This window comes from Chiloscyllium punctatum, chromosome 45 (assembly GCF_047496795.1).
Source record: "Chiloscyllium punctatum isolate Juve2018m chromosome 45, sChiPun1.3, whole genome shotgun sequence".
NCBI lineage: Eukaryota > Metazoa > Chordata > Chondrichthyes > Orectolobiformes > Hemiscylliidae > Chiloscyllium > Chiloscyllium punctatum.
In genome coordinates this window covers 7,995,274-8,015,219 of record NC_092783.1, presented here as the reverse complement: position 1 = coordinate 8,015,219, position 19,946 = coordinate 7,995,274, and the positions used below count along the sequence as shown (strand labels likewise).

Below are 19,946 nucleotides of genomic sequence, written 5' to 3'. Positions count from 1 at the left end.
GGTTCAGTGGATTAGCCATGCTAAATTGCCCATAGCGTTCAGGGGAGTGTAGGTTAGGTGCATTAGTCAGCAGAAATGTCGAGTAATAGGGTTAGAGGAATGAGTCTGGGTGGGTTACACTTCAGAGGGTTGGTGTAGACTTGTTGGGCCAAATGGCCTGTTTCCACACTGTTGGGATTCTACGCAGCACTTTACCCACCCTTCACTTAATCTAGTCTACTGTATTCACTGCTTATGATGTGGTCTCCTCTATATTGCACAGCCAAAATGCAGACTGGGTGCCCGCTTTGCGGAATACCTACTTTCTGTCTGCAAAGACATTTCTGAGCTTCCAGTTGCCTGTCTCTTCAAAACACCACCATGTTCTCATGCCAATATATTTGTCCTTGGATCGCTGCAGCGCTCCAATGAGGCTCAGTTCAAGCTGGTGATACAGCATCAAATTTTCCATTTGGAGACTTTGCAGCCTTCAGGACTCAATATGGAATTCAACAATTTTACAGTCTTAGCACCTCCTTGCATTTTATTTTCACCCACCCTGAATGCCAGGTTCTGTCATGACTTGGGTTGCTTTCAGTACAACCAACTTATTTTTACCCACTCACATTCCCCAGTAACACCTCAATCTCTTGGGCGGCACGGTGGCACAGTGGTTAGCACTGCTGCCTCACAGCGCCGGAGACCCGGGTTCATTTCCCGCCTCAGGCGACTGACTGTGTGGAGTTTGCACGTTCTCCCCGTGTCTGCGTGGGTTTCCTCCGGGTGCTCCGGTTTCCTCCCACAGTCACAAAGATGTGCAGGTCAGGTGAATTGGCCATGCTAAATTGCCCGTAGTGTTAGGTAAGGGGTAGATGTAGATGTAGGGGTATGGGTGGGTTACGCTTCGGCGGGGCAGTGTGGACTTGTTGGGCCGAAGGGCCTGTTTCCACACTGTAAGTAATCTAATCTAATCTTGGTTCTTCCCCCTCTTTGTCTCTCTACACCCCATATCCACTTATCAGCTCACTCTTTTTCCCCCTTACTCCTTGTCATGAAGATAAATACCAAATTTTTCCCAAATGTTATTAGTTCTGGAGAAGGGTCACTGAGCTCGAAATGTGAAACTCTGTAATTCTTTTCACAGATGTGCTGAGTTTCTCCAGCAATTTCTGTTTCAGTTTCATCTATCAATTATTCCTCTCTTTGAAGGATTCAAGAGATCCATAATACAATAAGCTTCAATCTGCAATTTGAGAGGGAATGGGTACAATCGGAAGTGACAATATTTCAGTTGAATAAAGGGAAATATGGAGCTATGAGGGAGCAACTGGCCAAAGTTCAATGGTGCAATACCTTAACAGGGAAGACCGTGGAGGAACAATGGCGGGTATTTCTGTGTATAATGCAGAAGTTGCAGGATCAGTTCATTCCTAAAAGGAAGAAAGATCCCAGGAGGAGACATGGGTGGCAGTGGCTGACGAGGGAAGTAAAGGAACATATAAAGTTAAAAGAGAAAAAGTATAACTTAGCGAAGATAAGTGGGAAAACGGAGGACTGGGAAGCTTTTAAAGAACAACAGAGGATTAGTAAGAAGGAAATACGCAGAGAAAAAATGAGGTACGAAGGTAAACTGGCCAAGAATATAAAGGAGGATAGTAAAAGCTTTTTTAGGTATGTCCAAGGCAAAAAAATGGTTAGGACAAAAATTGGGCCCTTGAAGACAGAAACAGGGGAATATATTACTGGGAACAAAGAAATGGCAGAGGAATTAAATGGGTACTTCAGATCTGTGTTCACTGGGGAAGACACAAGCAATCTCCCTGAGGTATCAGTGGCTGAAGGACCTGAACTTAAGGGAATTTATATTTGCCAGGATTTGGTGTTGGAGAGACTGTTAGGTCTCAAGGTTGATAAGTCTCCGGGACCTGCATCCCAGGGTACTGAAGGAGGTGGCTCGGGAAATCGTGGATGCGCTGGTGATTATTTTCCAGACTTCAATAGAATCGGGGTCGGTTCCTGAGGATTGGAGGGCGGCTAATGTTGTGCCACTTTTTAAGAAGGGTGGGCGGGAGAAAGCAGGAAATTATAGACCAGTTAGTCTGACCTCAGTGGTGGGAAAGATGCTGGAGTCTATTATAAAGGATGAAATTACGGCACATCTGGATAATAGTAACAGGATAGGATAGAGTCAGCATGGATTTATGAAGGGGAAATCATGCTTGACTAATCTTCTGGAATTTTTTGACGATGTAACTCGGAAGATGGACGAGGGAGATCCAGTGGATGTAGTGTACCTGGACTTTCAGAAAGCTTTTGATAAAGTCCCACACAAGAGGTTAGTGAGTAAAATTAGGGCACACGGGATTGGGGGCAAAGTACTAGATTGGATAGAGAATTGGTTGGCTAATAGGAAACAAAGGGTAGTGATTAACGGCTCCATTTTGGAATGGCAGGCAGTGACCAGTGGGGTACCGCAGGGATCCGTGCTGGGACCGCAGCTTTTTACAATATATGTAAATGATATAGAAGATGGTATCAGCAATAACATTAGCAAATTTGCTGATGATACAAAGCTAGGTGGTAGGGTGAAATGTGATGAGGATGTTAGGAGATTACAGGGTGACCTGGACAAGTTGGGTGAGTGGGCAGATGCATGGCAGATGCAGTTTAATGTGGATAAATGTATGGTTATCCACTTTGGTGGCAAGAACAGGAAGGCAGATTACTACCTCAATGGTATCAAATTAGGTAAAGGGGCTGTTCAGAGAGATCTGGGTGTTCTTGTCCACCAGTCAATGAAGGCAAGCATGCAGGTACAGCAGGTCGTGAAGAAGGCTAATAGCATGCTGGCCTTCATAACAAGAGGGATTGAGTATAGAAGCAAAAAGGTGCTTCTGCAGCTGTACAGGGCCCTGGTGAGACCACACCTGCAGTACTGTGTACAGTCTGGTCTCCAAATTTGAGGAAAGACATTCTGGCTATTGAGGGAGTGCAGCGTAGGTTCACGAGGTCAATTCCTGGAATGGCAGGATTGCCTTACACGGAAAGACTAAAGCAACTGGGCTTGTATACCCTTGAGTTTAGAAGACTGAGAGGGGATCTGATTGAAACGTATAGGATTATGAAAGGATTGGACACTCTGGCAGGAGGGAACATATTTCTGCTGATGGGTGAGTGCCAAACCAGAGGACACAACTTAAAAATACGGGGTAGACCATTTAGGACAGAGATGATGAGAAACTACTTCACCTAGAGAGTGGTGGCTGTGTGGAATTCTCTGCCCCAGAGGGCAGTGGAGGCCCAGTCTCTGGATTCATTTAAGAAAGAATTGGATAGAGCTCTTAAAGATAGTGGAGTCAAGGGTTATGGAGATAAGGCTGGAACAGGATACTGATTGGGAATGATCAGCCATGATCATATTGAATGGCGGTGCAGGCTCGAAGGGCTGAATGGCCTACTCCTGCATCTATTGTCTATTGTCTATTGTCTATTGAAAGAATCACATTCTGAAGGCACTGAACACATGTTCAGGTAGACCAGTGAAACCATCACGACTGTTGTTCCAATAAAAAAGTTGAGCCGGAGTCTTGGTGGGATATATACAATTTAACAGGTAGAATCAGAGCCTTAGGGTAGATATAGCTTAAAGGGTTCGTTCTGATTTTATAATTTATAAGAATTGAAGCAATATCACATGATCTTGCTCTCTCTTGTAGCCTTGTGGTAAGATGAAGCCACGGTAAGATGTTTTTCTCAGTAAAGTTAATGACTTGCTTTGCTCAGAAAACTAATAAAATATATTTTTCCAGCACAAGGAGATGAAGAATATTGTAGAGTAAATTTTAAGAAGAATTTAATTCAATTCAGAAAATACAAATTTTCCAGCCAAGGAATTTTTAGAAAACATTTCTAAACGCTGTGTTAACTGCAAAGTGCAAATTAATTTAGTGTCACTGATGCTCTGACATTCAGGAAGCATGTTAGCCTCATAATTGCATAACATCTGCTGGTTTTGTTTCTCAATTTGACATAGAATTCTGACTTGTGTAAAATTTACATGTCAAATATTTGACATGCTAACAGTGTTACCAGCTTCCTCAGACAATAATTGAGAAGACATTCAAATGTATTAAAGCAATGCAATGTTTAAGAAAATACAAATTATGTAATGTTTAAGAAATGTCCATCTGTTATTTTAACTAAAGTTAATAGTTTTATCTCGAAAGGTGCATATCAACTTCTGTGGAAGATTATAAACAAAAGGTACACATAAAGCACAGTCATATTATCATTGTATCTGTTAGCTACAATGATTACATAATAGACAAGCAACTACACCAGCCAGCAAAATTTGATGAATTGCAGTCTATCAATCACACAGGTGCAGATGTTGGGAACATCCAGCAGCTGTTGTAGCCATGAGTAAGTGACTGTAATTTAGCACCTTTCAATTATAATTAACTTTAAAGCCGAGTATTTCTACAGTTCCAGCATGTTACACTTTGCTACAATCACCACAGAGCCGCAGATGCAGCCAGAGTATCAATGTGGAAGAAATCCCCCTGCACAATGAAGCTTAGCAGCCATGAACATCTTTGTATTTAAAAAAAAATCTTCAGGGGATACCTTCACCCTGAATTTCCTTTGAATCCATCTAGCCATATTGGCAGATGCCACCAATGACATTGGGCTGTCAATATTTCAGTGCCTCCAATTCATCATCTTACATTGGGATGCTTAATTGGATAGAGGGCTGCATCCTCAGAAATCACTTCCATAGAAGAGCCTCCCAGCAGTTCCAGCTTCCAAATCCAGAATTTAGCCCAGCATCAGGATCATGGCTCTGGAATGAAAACCTAGCCCATTGGGTCATTCAGACAGAGAGAGATCATCCAGCTCATCAAGTCCATGTTAGGTCTCTGTCAGGAGCCAATCAACAGACCATCCCATTCCAGCCCTAAAACTTGCTTTCCCTCAAGTCCTATCCAGTGTGCTTTTCAAACTTGTAATGCCTTGACCCATGTAAACAGCAAGTTCCAAACCATTATCATTCATTGGTTAAAAACATTTTTCCTCATGTATCTTTCTTGCAGCTCCTGCCTAAAAAAAATTAAGTCTGTTTCCTAGTCCTTGTACCATCAGCGATGATGAACTACTTTTATTTATCTGCCTCACGTAAGCTTGTCATCATCTTGTACACCTCAATCAAACTTCCCCTCAAACCTTTTAGTTCCAAGAACAAGCATTTGACCTGATCCAACCTCATGTCTAGCTAAATTTCCTCATCTCTGGATTTAATCCTCTACAATTCAGCCAAACCACATAATATAGCATGGAATTTTAAGTGCAAGTTGAATTCAGCACAAATCTAGATTCTGTGATCTTTGGCTCTATTTCCAAAAAAATATTGCTTGAAGTCAACCCCACCTACAAAACCGCTACCTCTCCAGTTCATACTGATCACCATCGGAACTTCCATCAACTGCATTAATTTACAACCTTCAAAGAGGTTCTTAAAATTAAGCTGTTTTTCTTTTAAGTTCATGGATGCCAATATGTACATATTAAAAGCTTCGATGTTTTGTTTTAATTTTACAAGAATTAAGTCATTGAGAAACTACACAAATATCTGGTAATTGCTCTGAACATGTTTTCACAATAATTTTCAATTATTTGAGATTAAGTGGTTGACCAGAAACGAACACAGAATGCTTATTTTCTGTAGCAACCTCGTTTTCAGTTATATGAGTAAAGCTGCACCAGATTACTGCTGGTAAGCATCTCAAGGAATAACTCTAAAAATATTTTTAAAACAATTCCATTCTCAGTACCCCATTACACTGGTTGATGGCAAAATACCATTGAATTTAAATGAAAACTTGACAAAAAAAACTTGCCAAAATTAACGGGACTTTGAGCGCAATGTGCCTCTGCATCACCAATTATGCTCAAAGGAACGATCTCTGTATATTTCCAAAAAATGATGTAAATCCAAAACAATTCATAGCAAATGCTTTGAGCCCATCTATACTGCTTGAAAGTTGAATTTGTAAAGGGTAATCCTCAGTTATGCAGATCGATCTTAAAAAGTTATTTTTGTACCAAAGTTGTACCAGCATACATCAAGTGCAGACTTGTCACAAAACAACCACAAAATAGTTTCCAAAACAACTAAAGTAAAATGATTGTTCTGTTTTACAGAACACCATCGTGCTGCTAAAGCTTTTTCTTTACTGCTAAGAAGCATGAAAATGTTGCACTAAGAAATCTGTTACACTTGTGTTTGCCTTCAAAGATCTGACACCGAGACCTTTTCAGAAATATGTATATAAATACCACAGTTCATCAAGATGCCACAGAGAAATTGAACTTTGTTTTTTAAATTACAAGTTCAGAGAAAAAGCATTTTTTTTTAAAAAGTCAACTGAAAGCAAGGATTACATCAAAATTCATTATACCTATATCATCAAGATATTTTTTGGATTTCCAATTGCAGTCCTCTGCGTTAGGGTGGCCAGCAGGGTCCTTTGATTCAATACTGCTGCTGTCTCGCTTTGTTTCTCCTCTGAAAGATGATAACAGAAAGATTCAATGATCTGAGACAACATTCAACTTATGAGTAAAATCTATAACTCATCTTTGAAAAATAATTGCATACAAGACCTTTCTGAAGATCTTTGTTCTTTTTAATCAAATTATCAATGAATCACAATCTTTATTTCTCTAATAATTACATTGAAAGTTATCTTCGTAATACTGGGCAGAACTAATAAGGCTAATACTGTAAAAAATGCAATAGTTGTTGGAAAGAATAGACATTTGCAGAAAAGACAAGTTCTGGCTCTAATCACTAGGAACTAATTCCAGATATTAAAGAACAGTCAATGGACAAACCATTACAGAAAGCACAATGCTAATGTAACAAACCCTGCAAAAGTTGTAGAAATTCATCGTCTGGCTGTCATCACTCTTAAACTAACATAGGCAAAGAACAGGGTTGTATTTATTGGAATGCTACAGGAAGCTTTGACTTCTGGGGTCTTAAAGATGCAGGAGAACATCTCAAGAAAACATTCCTAATTAGGGTGAAAAAGCTAGAATTAGGCCTTTTGCTTAGAATGTGAACAGACCTTTTGGGAACCAAATGGTGAAGGTCATTCACTGACCTGCTTGTTACTTGTTCTTGCTTTATTTTGTACTTTCTATCTGCAGAAGGTATTCCTTCAAGCTGAGTATAACCGAATGGCCACTTTGTTGGTAATATTTAGGAAGTGGCTATAATCTGTGGTTGAAGTTAAAAATCCTTAATGGCTTCAGATGACATAGTGTGAATTGCTGTGATACCCACCAGGAATTAGTGATTTTGAGAAGATTTGTAGCTCAGGTTGAGGTTCTGGATGTTGCTTACTGAGCTGAAAAATTTGTTTTCAGATGTTTTGTCACCATACTAGGTAACATCAGTGAGTCTCTGGTGAAGCACTGGTGATAATAGCCCACTTTCTATTTACGTGTTTAGGTTTGGTGACGCCATTTCCTGTGGCAATGTCATTTCCTGTTCTTTTTCTCAGGGGGTGGTAAATGGGATCTAAGTCAATGTGTTTGTTGATCAAGTTCCGGTTGGAATGCTATGCTTCTAGGTACTCTATCAACACTATCAACAAACACATTGACTTGGATCCCATTTACCAATCCCTGAGAAAAAGAACAGTAAAAGGTATCACCACAGGAAAATGACATCACCAACCCAAGGAAACCTAAACACATAAATAAAAAGGGGGTTATACTACTAGTGCTTCAGCGGAGGCTCACTGAAGATGTTACCTAGCATGGTAACAAAATGTTTGAAAACAAACCATCCAGCTCATTGAGCAAACTTACATCCAGAACCCACCAGGAATGGATTGCTCAGGCAGAAGTACAGTATATAGCTGATAATCAAACATGAATCAAAACATAATTTTGTGTAGCAAGTGGCTACCTTTCCCCTGGTCTATTCTCTAGATTTTCTAATTGAATTTGAAATATTGCCACCCTAGGTCATGGTTGATAACCAGTGCTGTCAACAGGAGGTGTGCAATTGAGGGGAAGTGGGGTGAGGGATGTTGTGGTGTGTATTTCAGCAGGAGCTATGGGAATTTAGATGGATGCCTGTTTTGTTTTGAGGCCTTGTGTTGGTGGTAGTGATTTCTTAATTGTCAGGAGGTGATGTTCCTTGAGAAGGATGCTTTCCACTTGGACAGCAGGAACTTCAATCCATGCTAACACAAGAAGCCACATTTTCTGTGGTGGTCTATTTTAAAACAGTGCTGAAAATGTGTTGCTAGAAAAGCGCAGCAGGTCAGGCAGCATCCAAGGAGCAGGAGAATCGACATTTCGGGCATGAGCCCTTCTTCAGGACCTCATGCCTGAAACATCGATTGTCCTGCTCCTTGGATGCTGCCTGACCTGCTGCGCTTTTCCAGCAACACATTTTCAGCTCCAATCTCCAGCATCTGCAGTCCTCACTTTCTCCTATTTTAAAACAGTGACCCTTTTCATTCAAGTCGAAGATCTGGAAGCTTGGATTTTTTAATAGCGTTTATGCGGGTGAAGAGTTTTGAAAATTATATCTTGTGAGGATTAATGCCAACACTTGTTTCAGTGAGTGACGCCAAGTGACAATTTCCCCTTAATTTTGCTATTGCCTGCTGAGTGTTATTGAAGTAAATGGTCGTTCATTTAGTACTGACATCAGTGGATGTAACAGATGCTGGACATCAAACTGGGATAAACCAACTTTGACTGTCGCTGAAAAACACACATTAAAACTATAGACACTAAGAAAGCAGTGGTAAATCAGGATAATATGAAGGCTGCAGAACATTAATGTAACGTAAGAAGGCTTTGTGTCCAATTATCTATTTCAAGTCAATATGTCAATTGATGTATTTTCTTTAAAATAATGAATTCGTCAAATTTGTGGCTGTTTCATACTAAGGCAACACTTAATATAATAGGATTTACCTTCAATTAACAAATATGCCTTTTACGAGACTAAGAAAAGAGCTGGTATTTTAGAGTGGTTTCCCTTATTTTGCGCATGCACTTTTTAAATATATCAAAATTACATGTATAGCAAACAAAAACTGAAGTTGGTGACAATGAAATATTTTCAGTAAGCCTGAAACTGTGGCACAACTGACCTCTCAATTAGGAGACCGTGAGGTCTGCAGATGCTGGACAGCAGACTTGAAAGTGTGTTGCTGGAAAAGCACAGCAGGTCAGGCAGCATCTGAGGAGCAGGAGAATTGATGTTTCGGGCCATTGCCTTTCATCAGAAATTAGTCTGGGAGCCTTGAGGGTGTCTCTCCACACCTGAAGCTCCCCGCCTCATTCTCGATGAAGGGCTCCAACCCAAAACATCGACTATTCTGCTCCTGGGATGCTGCCTGACCTGTGCCTTTCCAGCAACACATTCTCAACTATGGCTTCTCGGTTAGTATTAGCCAGAAATGAACTTTCATCAATGCTAGCCTGACCTCACTCAAGAACCTTAGCCAGATGAGCAAAGTCAGTTGACTGGCTGTTGTAGTATAAGAGTGTGAAAGGGTTCATGACTGGAAAAGGATAACACGTTGCTGATGCAAGGAGGTGTGTGTGTGTGTGTGTGTGTGTGTGTGTGTGAGACTTAAGTGAGACTTAAGTGAGAAACACTGTGGCTTCAATAGAGTTAGCTTACATCTGTACAGCTGCATACACTTCCTTAATAAGTTATTGTTCACATCTATTGAAAAATTGGCATCCTATCTTAGTTACACTAACCAGACACACACCAACAGTAAAGGAACCAAATGGTGTTGTTGTTATGATGCCATAGTCTTTCCAGACCAGAGGGGGTACTCTCATCTGAGAGAAGTGGTGATTTAACTTGACCTCAGGCAAGGGAAGAGGTTGAGAAGGAAAACCCTTCACAGTAACTTCAAACCAGTGATGAGAATTGAACTCACACTATTGGCAACACACTACTCTGTAAACCAACAATCCAGCCAACTGTGCTAAACTGATTCCCAAAAGAACCAGGACAAGTATAAAATGTCCTAATATTATGAATCATCCTATTATCAATTGGCTGATTTTTGGACTCATTCACGGTGAGGAAGGTCAACATCAAGTGAGGAAGCTAAGTGAATTTACTCTGGCTTTAAACTCAGCCACATCATTACTTCAGTAACTCAGTAGGTCTGGCTGCAACTATAGAGATACAAAAGAAAAAGTTACATCAAGTCTACATTAAACTTAAAACATTAACTCTGTTTCTTTCTTCACAGATACTGCCCAACTTGTTACGTTTCTCTAGCAATTTCTGCTTTGTTTCAGATCTCCAGCATCCACAGGTCTTTGTTTTATTCTATCATTTACATCACGAATTAAAATTTCCTGACCAGTTGTAGCTGTTGAGTTTGATTGTGACCCACATCTGACCATTCATGCCTCACCATTTAAACGAGCCCATGCAAAGGACAAAATCGATTCTTTCTAAGATTGTCAGAAAAGAGATGATGGACAGGAGCTTTTGACCTCATCAAGGACTGAACAGAGGCAGGTGCTCCCTGAAGAACCCTTGCACTGGACGATATGTGGGTTTTCCAACCTCATTTCTCATGTTGGCCAATTTGATTGAAATCAGATTAGATTAGATTCCCTACAGTGCGGAAACAGGCCCTTCGGATCAACATGCCCACACCAACCCTCCGAAGAGCCACCCACCCAGACCCATTCCCCTACATTTACCCTGGCTAATCTACCTAACACTACGGGCAATTTACTTAACCTGCATATCTTTGGACTGTGGGAGAAAACCGGAGCACCCGGAGGAAACCCACACAGACACGGGGAGAATGTGCAAACACCACATTGACAGTCGCCTGAGGTGGGAATTGAACCCGGGTCTCTGGCGCTGTGAGGCAGCAGTGCTAATCACTGAGCCATCATGCCGCAGGACCATCTGCCCTCAAAAAGGGGGAAGCCAATTACATTTAACAGCCTCATAAAAGATCAGTAAGTCAGCCTGCAGTTTCCTAACACAGTTCAATTTTCTGAAGACTGGCAGCCAGCAACAGGAACACATCATAAACATTATTTCAAATCTCTTTTGTTCAGTCATCCCATTGTAATTTTTCACCCATCCAGTAATCACCAGCATTAAAGATAGCTTCAGGCTACCTGAATGATTCCACCCCAGATTTGTCACTGGCACCTATCTGAGTTGATGCATGCACTTAAGTCATATCAGGTTGATCCTCCTCTTCCTGTTTCTTCTCCTCTTTTTCTTTTCATCCAAAACTACAGAGTAGTCATCACCTTCCTCCTCCTGTGGTTCTAATCCTCTTGGTGCATTATGCTGTATAAGACATTGCAGGTAACTATCAGTCATTAATCCCCTGCTGCCATGTGCTGAAGAGTACTCCACACTTGTCCAGTCATTAATATCACATTTTCAGCAACCCAATGACCTGTTTAATAATCACTATTGTGGCTTTGCTTACATATTTCCTCCAAAGTGGCTGGGCTCCCAAAGGAAGATGGTTGTAATTCCTGGAGGCAAATCATCTTACTTTTAGAGTCATCGTATCTTGGAGATGTACTGCATGGAAACAGACTCAGTGGTCCAACTCATCCATGCCGACAGATATCCTAAACTAATCTAGTCCCATTTGCCAGCACTTGGCCCATATCCCTCTGAACACTTTCTATTCATATACCCATTCAGATGCCTTTTAAATGTTGTAATTCTACCAGCCTCGACCACTTCCTCTGACAGGTCATTCCACACATGCACCGAAAGTTGCCCCTTAGGTCCCTTTTAAATCTTTCCCCTCTCATCCTAAACCTAAGCCCTCTAGTTCTGGACTCCCCCACCTCAGGGAAAAGACCTTGTCTATTTACCCTATTCCCATGCCCCTCATGATTTTATAAATCTCTATAAGGTCACCCCTCAGCCTCCAATGCTTCAGGGAAAACAGCTCCAGCCTATTCAGCTGCGCCCTATAGCTCAAACCCTCCAACCTTGGCAACGTCCTTGTAAATCTTTTCCCAGGATCTCACTGCAGGAATTTCTCAGGGTAATGCCCCAAGCCTAAAAAGATCAACTGCTTTATCAATAACTTTCCTCTGACATAAGGTAGTCCTGTGGATTGTCTACCGAATAATGCTGCATCCCATTCATGAAGTCTTAGATAGTGAAGCAGGCCATGTCCATTCCTGAATAACATTCAGGATGGAACTTATGTGTCAAGATAGCCTGACATCACATGAGTGCTGCCACAACCATCCCCTAAAACAGACAATCTAACCATTGTCTTTTTACATTCATTGGCATTACCATTGCAGAATTATCCACCAACAGCCTGGCAATTACCATTGACCAGAGACTGAACTGGACTAGCCATATAAACATTGTGGCTGAGAAGAGCAGGTCAGAAGTTTGGAATACAGCCGTGTGTAACTCACCACTTAACTCCCCAAAAGCCTCACCACTGAATGAGTGCCACTCCTGAAGCAGGTCAAAAAAGCAGCTGGCATGATCAATATTCTATCCACCATATTAAATACACTCTCCCTCCACTATTGATGCATGACGGCACCAGGGTAAACAATACGCAAGATACACTGCATAAACTTGCCAAAACTCCTACAACCTTCTGAAGCTGTGGTGGTAGGTGAATGGAAACTTCCCAACGTGCTGGTACCTCCTCCCCTGCCAATCATATGCCACCTAGAAATATGTCACCATTCCTTCACTGTTGCTGGAAAAAAATCCAGGAACTCTGAACTGTACTGCAGATTCCCTAAATGGACCGCACCGAATTAAGAAATTGACTCCTGCTACCTGCTCCAAGGCATTTATGAATGGACCATTAATGTTGGCCTTACTTGTGACACACACAGCCCGTGAAAGATTTAAAAAGAAATCACAGGTTAAAAGCAGCCAGATCCTCAAAGGGTAGCCTTTTTCTCCAAGGAATCATCTGCTGACTGAAGTTGCAGATGCAAAAGATCTGTAAGAGACGTGACTGGCGTAGAATGAAAGCATCATGGCAGTTCCTTCCACAAACATGCAAAATAATTGTGTGGTGTCCATACATCAGCTGGACATTTATGGAGTGTAATTCCTTTTTTGACTGAAAGAAACTTGTTGGGTGATCTGAGGGCTCTTTGGCATTGTGTTATTCATTTGCCACATGGGCGTTGCTGGCAATGTCAGCATTTGTATGCCCTGCCCCAAAGTGCCCTCAAACAGAGCTGTTGTTAGGGTGTTTCAGAGGAAAGTTAAGAATCAACCACATTTTGGAGACTCTCAAGCCAAACTAGGTGAGGATGAGAGATTTCCTTCCATAAAAGACATTAGTGAACTGGATGTGTTTTTAAACAGGTTAAAAATCATTAGCGGGCTGGATAGGGAGACTCGTAAAAGGAACAAAAATAGGAGGATATAAGTGGTGTATAGTGATGTGCAAAAGAAGCAAGGGCGATGTGAGAAAAAAAAATCATCTTCACACAACGAGTAGTTAGGGTACAGAATGCACTGCCTGGAAATGTGGTGGAGGCATTCAAGAAAGTGTTGGATGATTATTTGGATGGAAATAGTGTGCATTGGTATCAGGGAAAGAAGCAGAGGACTGGTGATGATACATGTTGGAAAAGCTGGTGCAGGCATGATGGACTGAATGGCCTCCTTCTATGACACAATAATTCCATGATCATATGGCACCACTAATAAGACTAGTTTTCAATTCCAGATTTAATTTTAGATTAGATTCCCTACAGTGTGGAAACAAGCCCTTCGGCCCAATAAGTCCACACGACCCTCCGTAGAGTAACCCACCCAGACCCATTTCCCTCTGACTAATGCACCTAACACTGTGGGCAATTTAGCATGGCCAATTCACCTAACCTGCACATCTTTGGACTGTGGGAGGAAACCGAAGTACCCAAGGAAACCCATGCAGACACAGGGAGAATGTGCAAACTCCACACAGACAGTTGCCCAAGGCTGGAATTGAACCGGGGATCCTGGTGCTGTGAGGCAGCAGTACTAACTACTGAGCCTCTGTGCCACTCCAACTGCATTTATTAACTGCATTTGTGTCTTGAATTTTAATTTCATTGGGATTTGAACCTATGTTTCCAGGTCATTAGCCTGGACCTTTGAATTACTCATCCAAGTAAAATGCCACTAAGTAAGTGTCTCTCCCTCTCCCAGTCTAGTTCTTGAACTCAAGTTTCTAATGGATAAAAGTATGAACCTGGGAAACAGGTATCAGTCACCTAGGAGGGGAACCGATGCGCAGAAAAATATGAATGTCAGCACCAGATCTCTGTAAGGAACCAGAGTTAAAGAAATTCAAGACTCTGGTGATCCCAACTATTACAGGCAATGGATGTCCACCCTCTTCATTTGTAAGGCATTCACATTCCAGGAAGCTGCAGGTGTTAGCAATGACTTGCCATGAAAATCTGAAGCCTCTAAGGCACTTATGCTCAGTCCTGTCCGTAAAAACGGATCTTTAGCCTTTATATCCTGGTTAAACTATCACCCCTGCAAACTGCAGTTCAATGTTCATTTGCTCCATTCCACATTCAGTGCAATGTCAGGTGATTGAGAAGAAAGCAACCGTTTGGTCATGCTGCTGTTACAGCCCTTGCTCCTCAGTAGAGGGCCCATGGTAGAGACGTTGCTGTTCTGCAAAGAAAGCAGAGAGCTGTGAAATGTGGATTACAGTCAAAAAGCCCAAGGTGACAGAGATGGCATCCAACATTTTAGTCATTACCTCAGAAGCAAAAACAAAGATGTACTCTCAGAGCAGCATGGCCACTTTCGCAATGTACAGATTCTATGATTCTATATCGGTGAGGCCAACCAGTTGACAGAGCTCTGCACTTAAAGGCTTTCCCCTCTTGTTAATGTGAGATTCTGGTCAATCCCTGTCACATTTTTGCCTTGTTGAACCTGGCATATTTCAAACAGCCCATAAAATCTCTGAGACGCAGAAACAAGCCTTAAAACTGTCAGTGAATTGTTTGCATAGTTAACATTCAAAGCAACCTGTCCTCTGTTCGAATCATGCAGTTAAATATAGAGATTGGCATTTCCCACCAGACTCCTGATGTGCTGGTGATTGTACTACTTTCGTGTTTGCACTATCTAGTACATCATGCCCCATGCAGCTTTAAAAGTTGACCCCATTGCCATAGAGGCTCTCAAACATTTTATTTGTGTTGAAGACTAGGGTTATAAGCTTTTCACAAAAAAAAGCATAAAATACTTGCTAAAATTTAAAATGCTAGTTGGAAATTTAAAAACAAGTTCCAGAGCTTTTCCTTCTTGCATAGTGTCAAATACACACAATTCTTGACACTTCGAACTAGAAACAAGCTTTGACAAATCTGTCCAACTTTATAGTAGAAAGCTGTCCAAGCCTTCTTTTCCTTTATTAGTACATGTCTGTCCAGTTACAAAGTCATATTGAAACACTAAAATTGCATATTGTTTTTATACTTGTAACATCACAAATACGCTGGATATAATCGCCACCCCCTTCAAAGCCGACTTGGGAAATTGAACTTTGGGTGGATTTACTTCGAGAAAAGGGCACATTCCATGTATCTGGGTGGGGGGGGGGGGGGGGTGCAAGATACATGGAACTAACATGTCTAGAGTGAGAACAATCAAGCTGAATCTCAAACATCCGCCAACTTGGTTCATCAATGCTGCCGCATCAAATCCCTTCATGGACCCCCCTCAATAATTACTCAGTGCCTGTATTTGATTTATTTCCTGGATTCACTTTAAAATTTGTGCATTCATCATAATTTGGACTCTGACAGCGCATGAGTTCTGTAACGTTATGTATTAGTACTTAAATTGCCAAAATGTGAATGCAATCCAAGTAGAATTGGCTGTACCCGATATTCAGTTGAATCCGACAGGTCTAAGAACAATAATGTTATTTTTACAAAAGTGAGGCGTACTCTTGCCCATCTCCATCCCATATTAAGACATTGCTTCATTGTGAACAGATCAGAACACCCTAGACAAATTTTGCCATTCTCACTCCAATCAATATTTCAAAATACCCTTCAATATTTCTCCAGAAGTAAACCCCAAACCATCCACATCAGTGGCTCAGATTTGAGCTCAAATCAAGGATAAACTGTTTCCGGTGACAGAAGGCTCAGTTATCAAAGGGAACAGGTAATAAGTTAATTAGCAAAAGTACCAGAGACAACGCAATGAGCATTATTTTACATGATTAATGGTTTTATTCTGAAATGCACTGATTAAAGGAAAGGTAGAAGAAGATTCAAAAGGGAATTAAGTAAATGCTTCAGGGAAATAAATTGCAGGACTATATGAAAAGAGCAGAACATTAGGAGTAGTTATGCAGTGCTTTCAAAATATCATAAAAAGCACAATGGGCTGAATGTGTTTAGTCTGTGTTAGATCATTCTATGACTCTATGTACTTCAGAATATTATAACTGTCACTTACTAAAGTAGTCCTACTTTAGACTGAAGAAGTAATCTCACCTTGTGCTACAGAGAGAACAGAGCACCTCTAAGTGTCATTCAAACAGGAAACATTGATCTGCAGTGGGTCAGTGCTTCCAAAGTACACTAAATGTGGTACACACAAGTTACACTTAAGCTCAGTCTTGTCAGGATGCAGGACATCTGCAAGACTTCCCCCCAGGCTTCATTACATCCTGTCATAATGTGTATCCTGCTCATATGTTGGCCAAACAAAAATAGAATGCACCTTATTGTCTTCAAAGGTTTTGCACAGGACAGAGACTGTGCTTCCCTTGTAAGTGACAATTAAAAGTGGTTCAATGTTCCAACTTGTTTTATTTTCCTCTCCAGAACAGCTGCTTGTTGAAGGAAGGATATTAAAACAGGGTAAAGGAAACACCTATTTCCCAATATTTTAGTCCCCAAAGAAGCACAAAAAGGGCACTTGAGCTGATAGTTAGGAAATGCAACAAGAAAAATACTCAAAACTGTTACATCCATTTAAATTCACAAATATATTAATGTTTTTCTTACAGGACATGCTATGGATATCCAACTAATTTCTCAACAAAGCTGTTTCCTAAGTCTGATAGTTTCATTGACAGCTGATAGTGAGCAGAAACCATAGCCCTCTCAGTAGTGAAAACTAAAGAAAATTTTCCCAAGTGAACTATCATACAGAGCACGGCAACCTGTTACAGAGAGACATTAGCTACAATTTGAGTCATTGAGTAAGGACAATAATGTATGGTACACAATCACATATGTCATTAGATAAGGATGTAGAAAGCAAGAAGTATTGCTGTTCACCATATTGTATGAACTAGGTCATTCTTGGTCACCATAGGCTAGATTTTCTGCCATCATCCTACTTTCAGTTTGGAATCTACAAGGCCCACTTGATCTAGTGTCTTGGAGGAAAACCATTACGTAGTCTAGTGAGAAGAATCTCTTGCCATGAATATGGTTTCATTTATTGTGTGATAGCATCAATGTACAATTTACATTTGCATGACAGGCATTTTTGTGAAGACGATGAGGAGATGTCGATAGTGGTTCTACCTCCTTCAAAATCAAGAGCAGTTCTCCCTACTCTTATAATATTATCACACTGGGTGCAGCTTAATACACTCCTCAGCATTAATCTTTTCAAAACACATGCTCAATGTTTACCTCCTCTCAAACTTCTATTCCATTCATAATTTATATCTATATTTTAAATATTATTTAGTTCAGAGATGGATTTTAAACCAGGCGCATGTGGGTTTGGTCTGTGTCTATAAACAGGTTTAATCATTAATACTTTAGCTTTTCTACAGCCATGGTGATTTGTTTTCAAACATGTTATGAGAGAGAGATTTCTTGGAGAGTAAGGTAGAAAAGGTTTTACAAGCGAACAAGGTAAAGTGTTGCACGTTAGATTTCAGTCAGAAAATTGTGGAATTGGCTTTTTAGATTGGGGGAGAAAATACTAAGCTTGAAGAATGCCCTTTTAGTTTCAGTTTTTGCAGAAATTTTGGCTGAAGCTGGATGTTTAAGACAGTTGGTCTCGACGAAAGGGGATAAATTAGCACGTTAATAAATATATTCCTCCAGTGTAAGGGGGCTTGGTTTGAAAGCTTCAGAGCAGACATGCTGGGTTAAAAGTCTGAAGGGGTGATTTGAAGTTGTGAAAATTTAAGCTCACAACTTAAATTGTCATATTCTCAACACCAGGATTTGAAACCCCAGTTAAATGAAAGTAGTAATTGAGAAGGGAATTCGCTAATGTGATTGCGAAGCAGTGCTATTGGGTCAAATGGAATTGTATTTTTCCCCCTGTTTTGGTATCTTTAAATGTGTATTATATATAAATAGCTTGGGTTATTCTATTTTGATCATCATTTTTATGTAATAAACTTTCATTTTAATGTTAAAATCAAATCTGCAGCATTGTGTGCTTGTAATTCAGTAAAAGACCACCTCATTAAGATCAAAAGAAATACAATCGATCAAGCCAGATACCAGTCTGCTTGCATTTAACAGGTTCATTAATAAGATCAGCCAGGATCAGAACCCCTCATTAACATTTGTATACTCACATACATAACTTCATTGACCATGAGCCCATCTTTGCCCAAGTCTCTAACTTCATAAACACAAGCAGTCAGAAAGTTTCCTTATTCTTCTAGGAACCAATCTGGTCAGGTTTGGGACAGCATTTGATGTTTGGTTGCAAGACTGTTTACTTGGATTCTGTCCGTGACACTGTGAAGCGTGCAAGTCCCTTTCAGCACTGCATTCTTCATTAGATTCATTCCAATCAAGTATTCATGGATAATCGAGTCACAATGGAATGGGATTCCGTTGGTTCCTTTATAAATCTCTGCTGCATGAGCAACAACTCCCTACCACAGCGCAGACACGATAAGGGTCCTCCCTCCTAGCTTAGTGGAGGTACAAGCGTGGTCTAGGTTGGAAATCACTGTTCTGAACTTTTATTTCTGCCATGCTGGACATTTTATTTCTCTATTTTCTTAGGTCTTGTGATTGAAGCTGTACCTAGATACCTTTGTACCTAAAATGGCACTGTAAGTGGTGATGTATAAATGTTTCACTGTACTCATTTGAGTACATGTGACAATTAAGTTAATTCAATATGCAATCATTGCTGGTCTGGATGGACTGTAACCTTTGTGTTGAAATCCCATACCTGCTGCCCTCGGCTGAAATTGTCAACTGTTGTGCACGGTGACATCTATTTTTGTGGGCAGCTTGCTGCTCCTGGTAAGACTGTTGCTACATTACTGCCCCATGCAAGTGACAATGGAGTTAACCTCTTTGGTAGAATAGGAAAATAAATCTTTAGTTTTTTACCAAACAGCAAGTCTGATGGTGATAAGCCACGCACTGGAGTGGAGTAGACCAGTAATTTCGCAATGATGTATAAAAGTTAGAATTTTATCAACAAACACACTTGATTGTTTGGACCAAAAACTTGGCTTCCCCAATCTAATATGGGTTTCTTGGCCAAATGTTTGCATGTTTAAGTCTAGAGTTAGTTCCAAATTGGCTGAAGGCCTAGTTAGCAAACTGTGATTGTTATCAGATATGAACACATCCAGGAACCCATGTACAGTAAAGATTTAATGCAAGACCCTGACAACTGCATCTGTGGTGGTTGAAAAATATATATTTATCTCTATCCACGGTGAAAAATTGTAAATAGAAATAAGGTAAACCATCTATCAAACATTTTAAAAAAGCCTGGTCCCACTCATTTTTTCTGGCCTGGTGGGAAGGTTGTGGGTATTAACAGCCCACATTGATCAGGTCTGTGAACAGAGCAAATATGACAGTCAACTCTGAGATCCTCACTCCTTGTAAGATTCCTGGCCAACACACTGATAATCCCTCAGTATCCTCGGTGAAATAAC

At 40.7% G+C, this 19,946-nt stretch overlaps 1 protein-coding gene across 6 annotated transcripts in view; it reads right to left on the bottom strand.

The window, feature by feature from the left end:
* LOC140467146 (neuron navigator 1-like) overlaps window positions 1-19,946 on the bottom strand; it is a 641,282-nt gene that overhangs the window by 401,039 nt on the left and 220,297 nt on the right. For all 6 annotated transcript variants that reach the window (XM_072563228.1, XM_072563227.1, XM_072563230.1 and 3 more), the window contains one exon: window positions 6,438-6,544. In XM_072563228.1, the coding sequence (XP_072419329.1) occupies window positions 6,438-6,544 (107 nt within the window). The remainder of the gene's footprint in view (window positions 1-6,437; window positions 6,545-19,946) is intronic.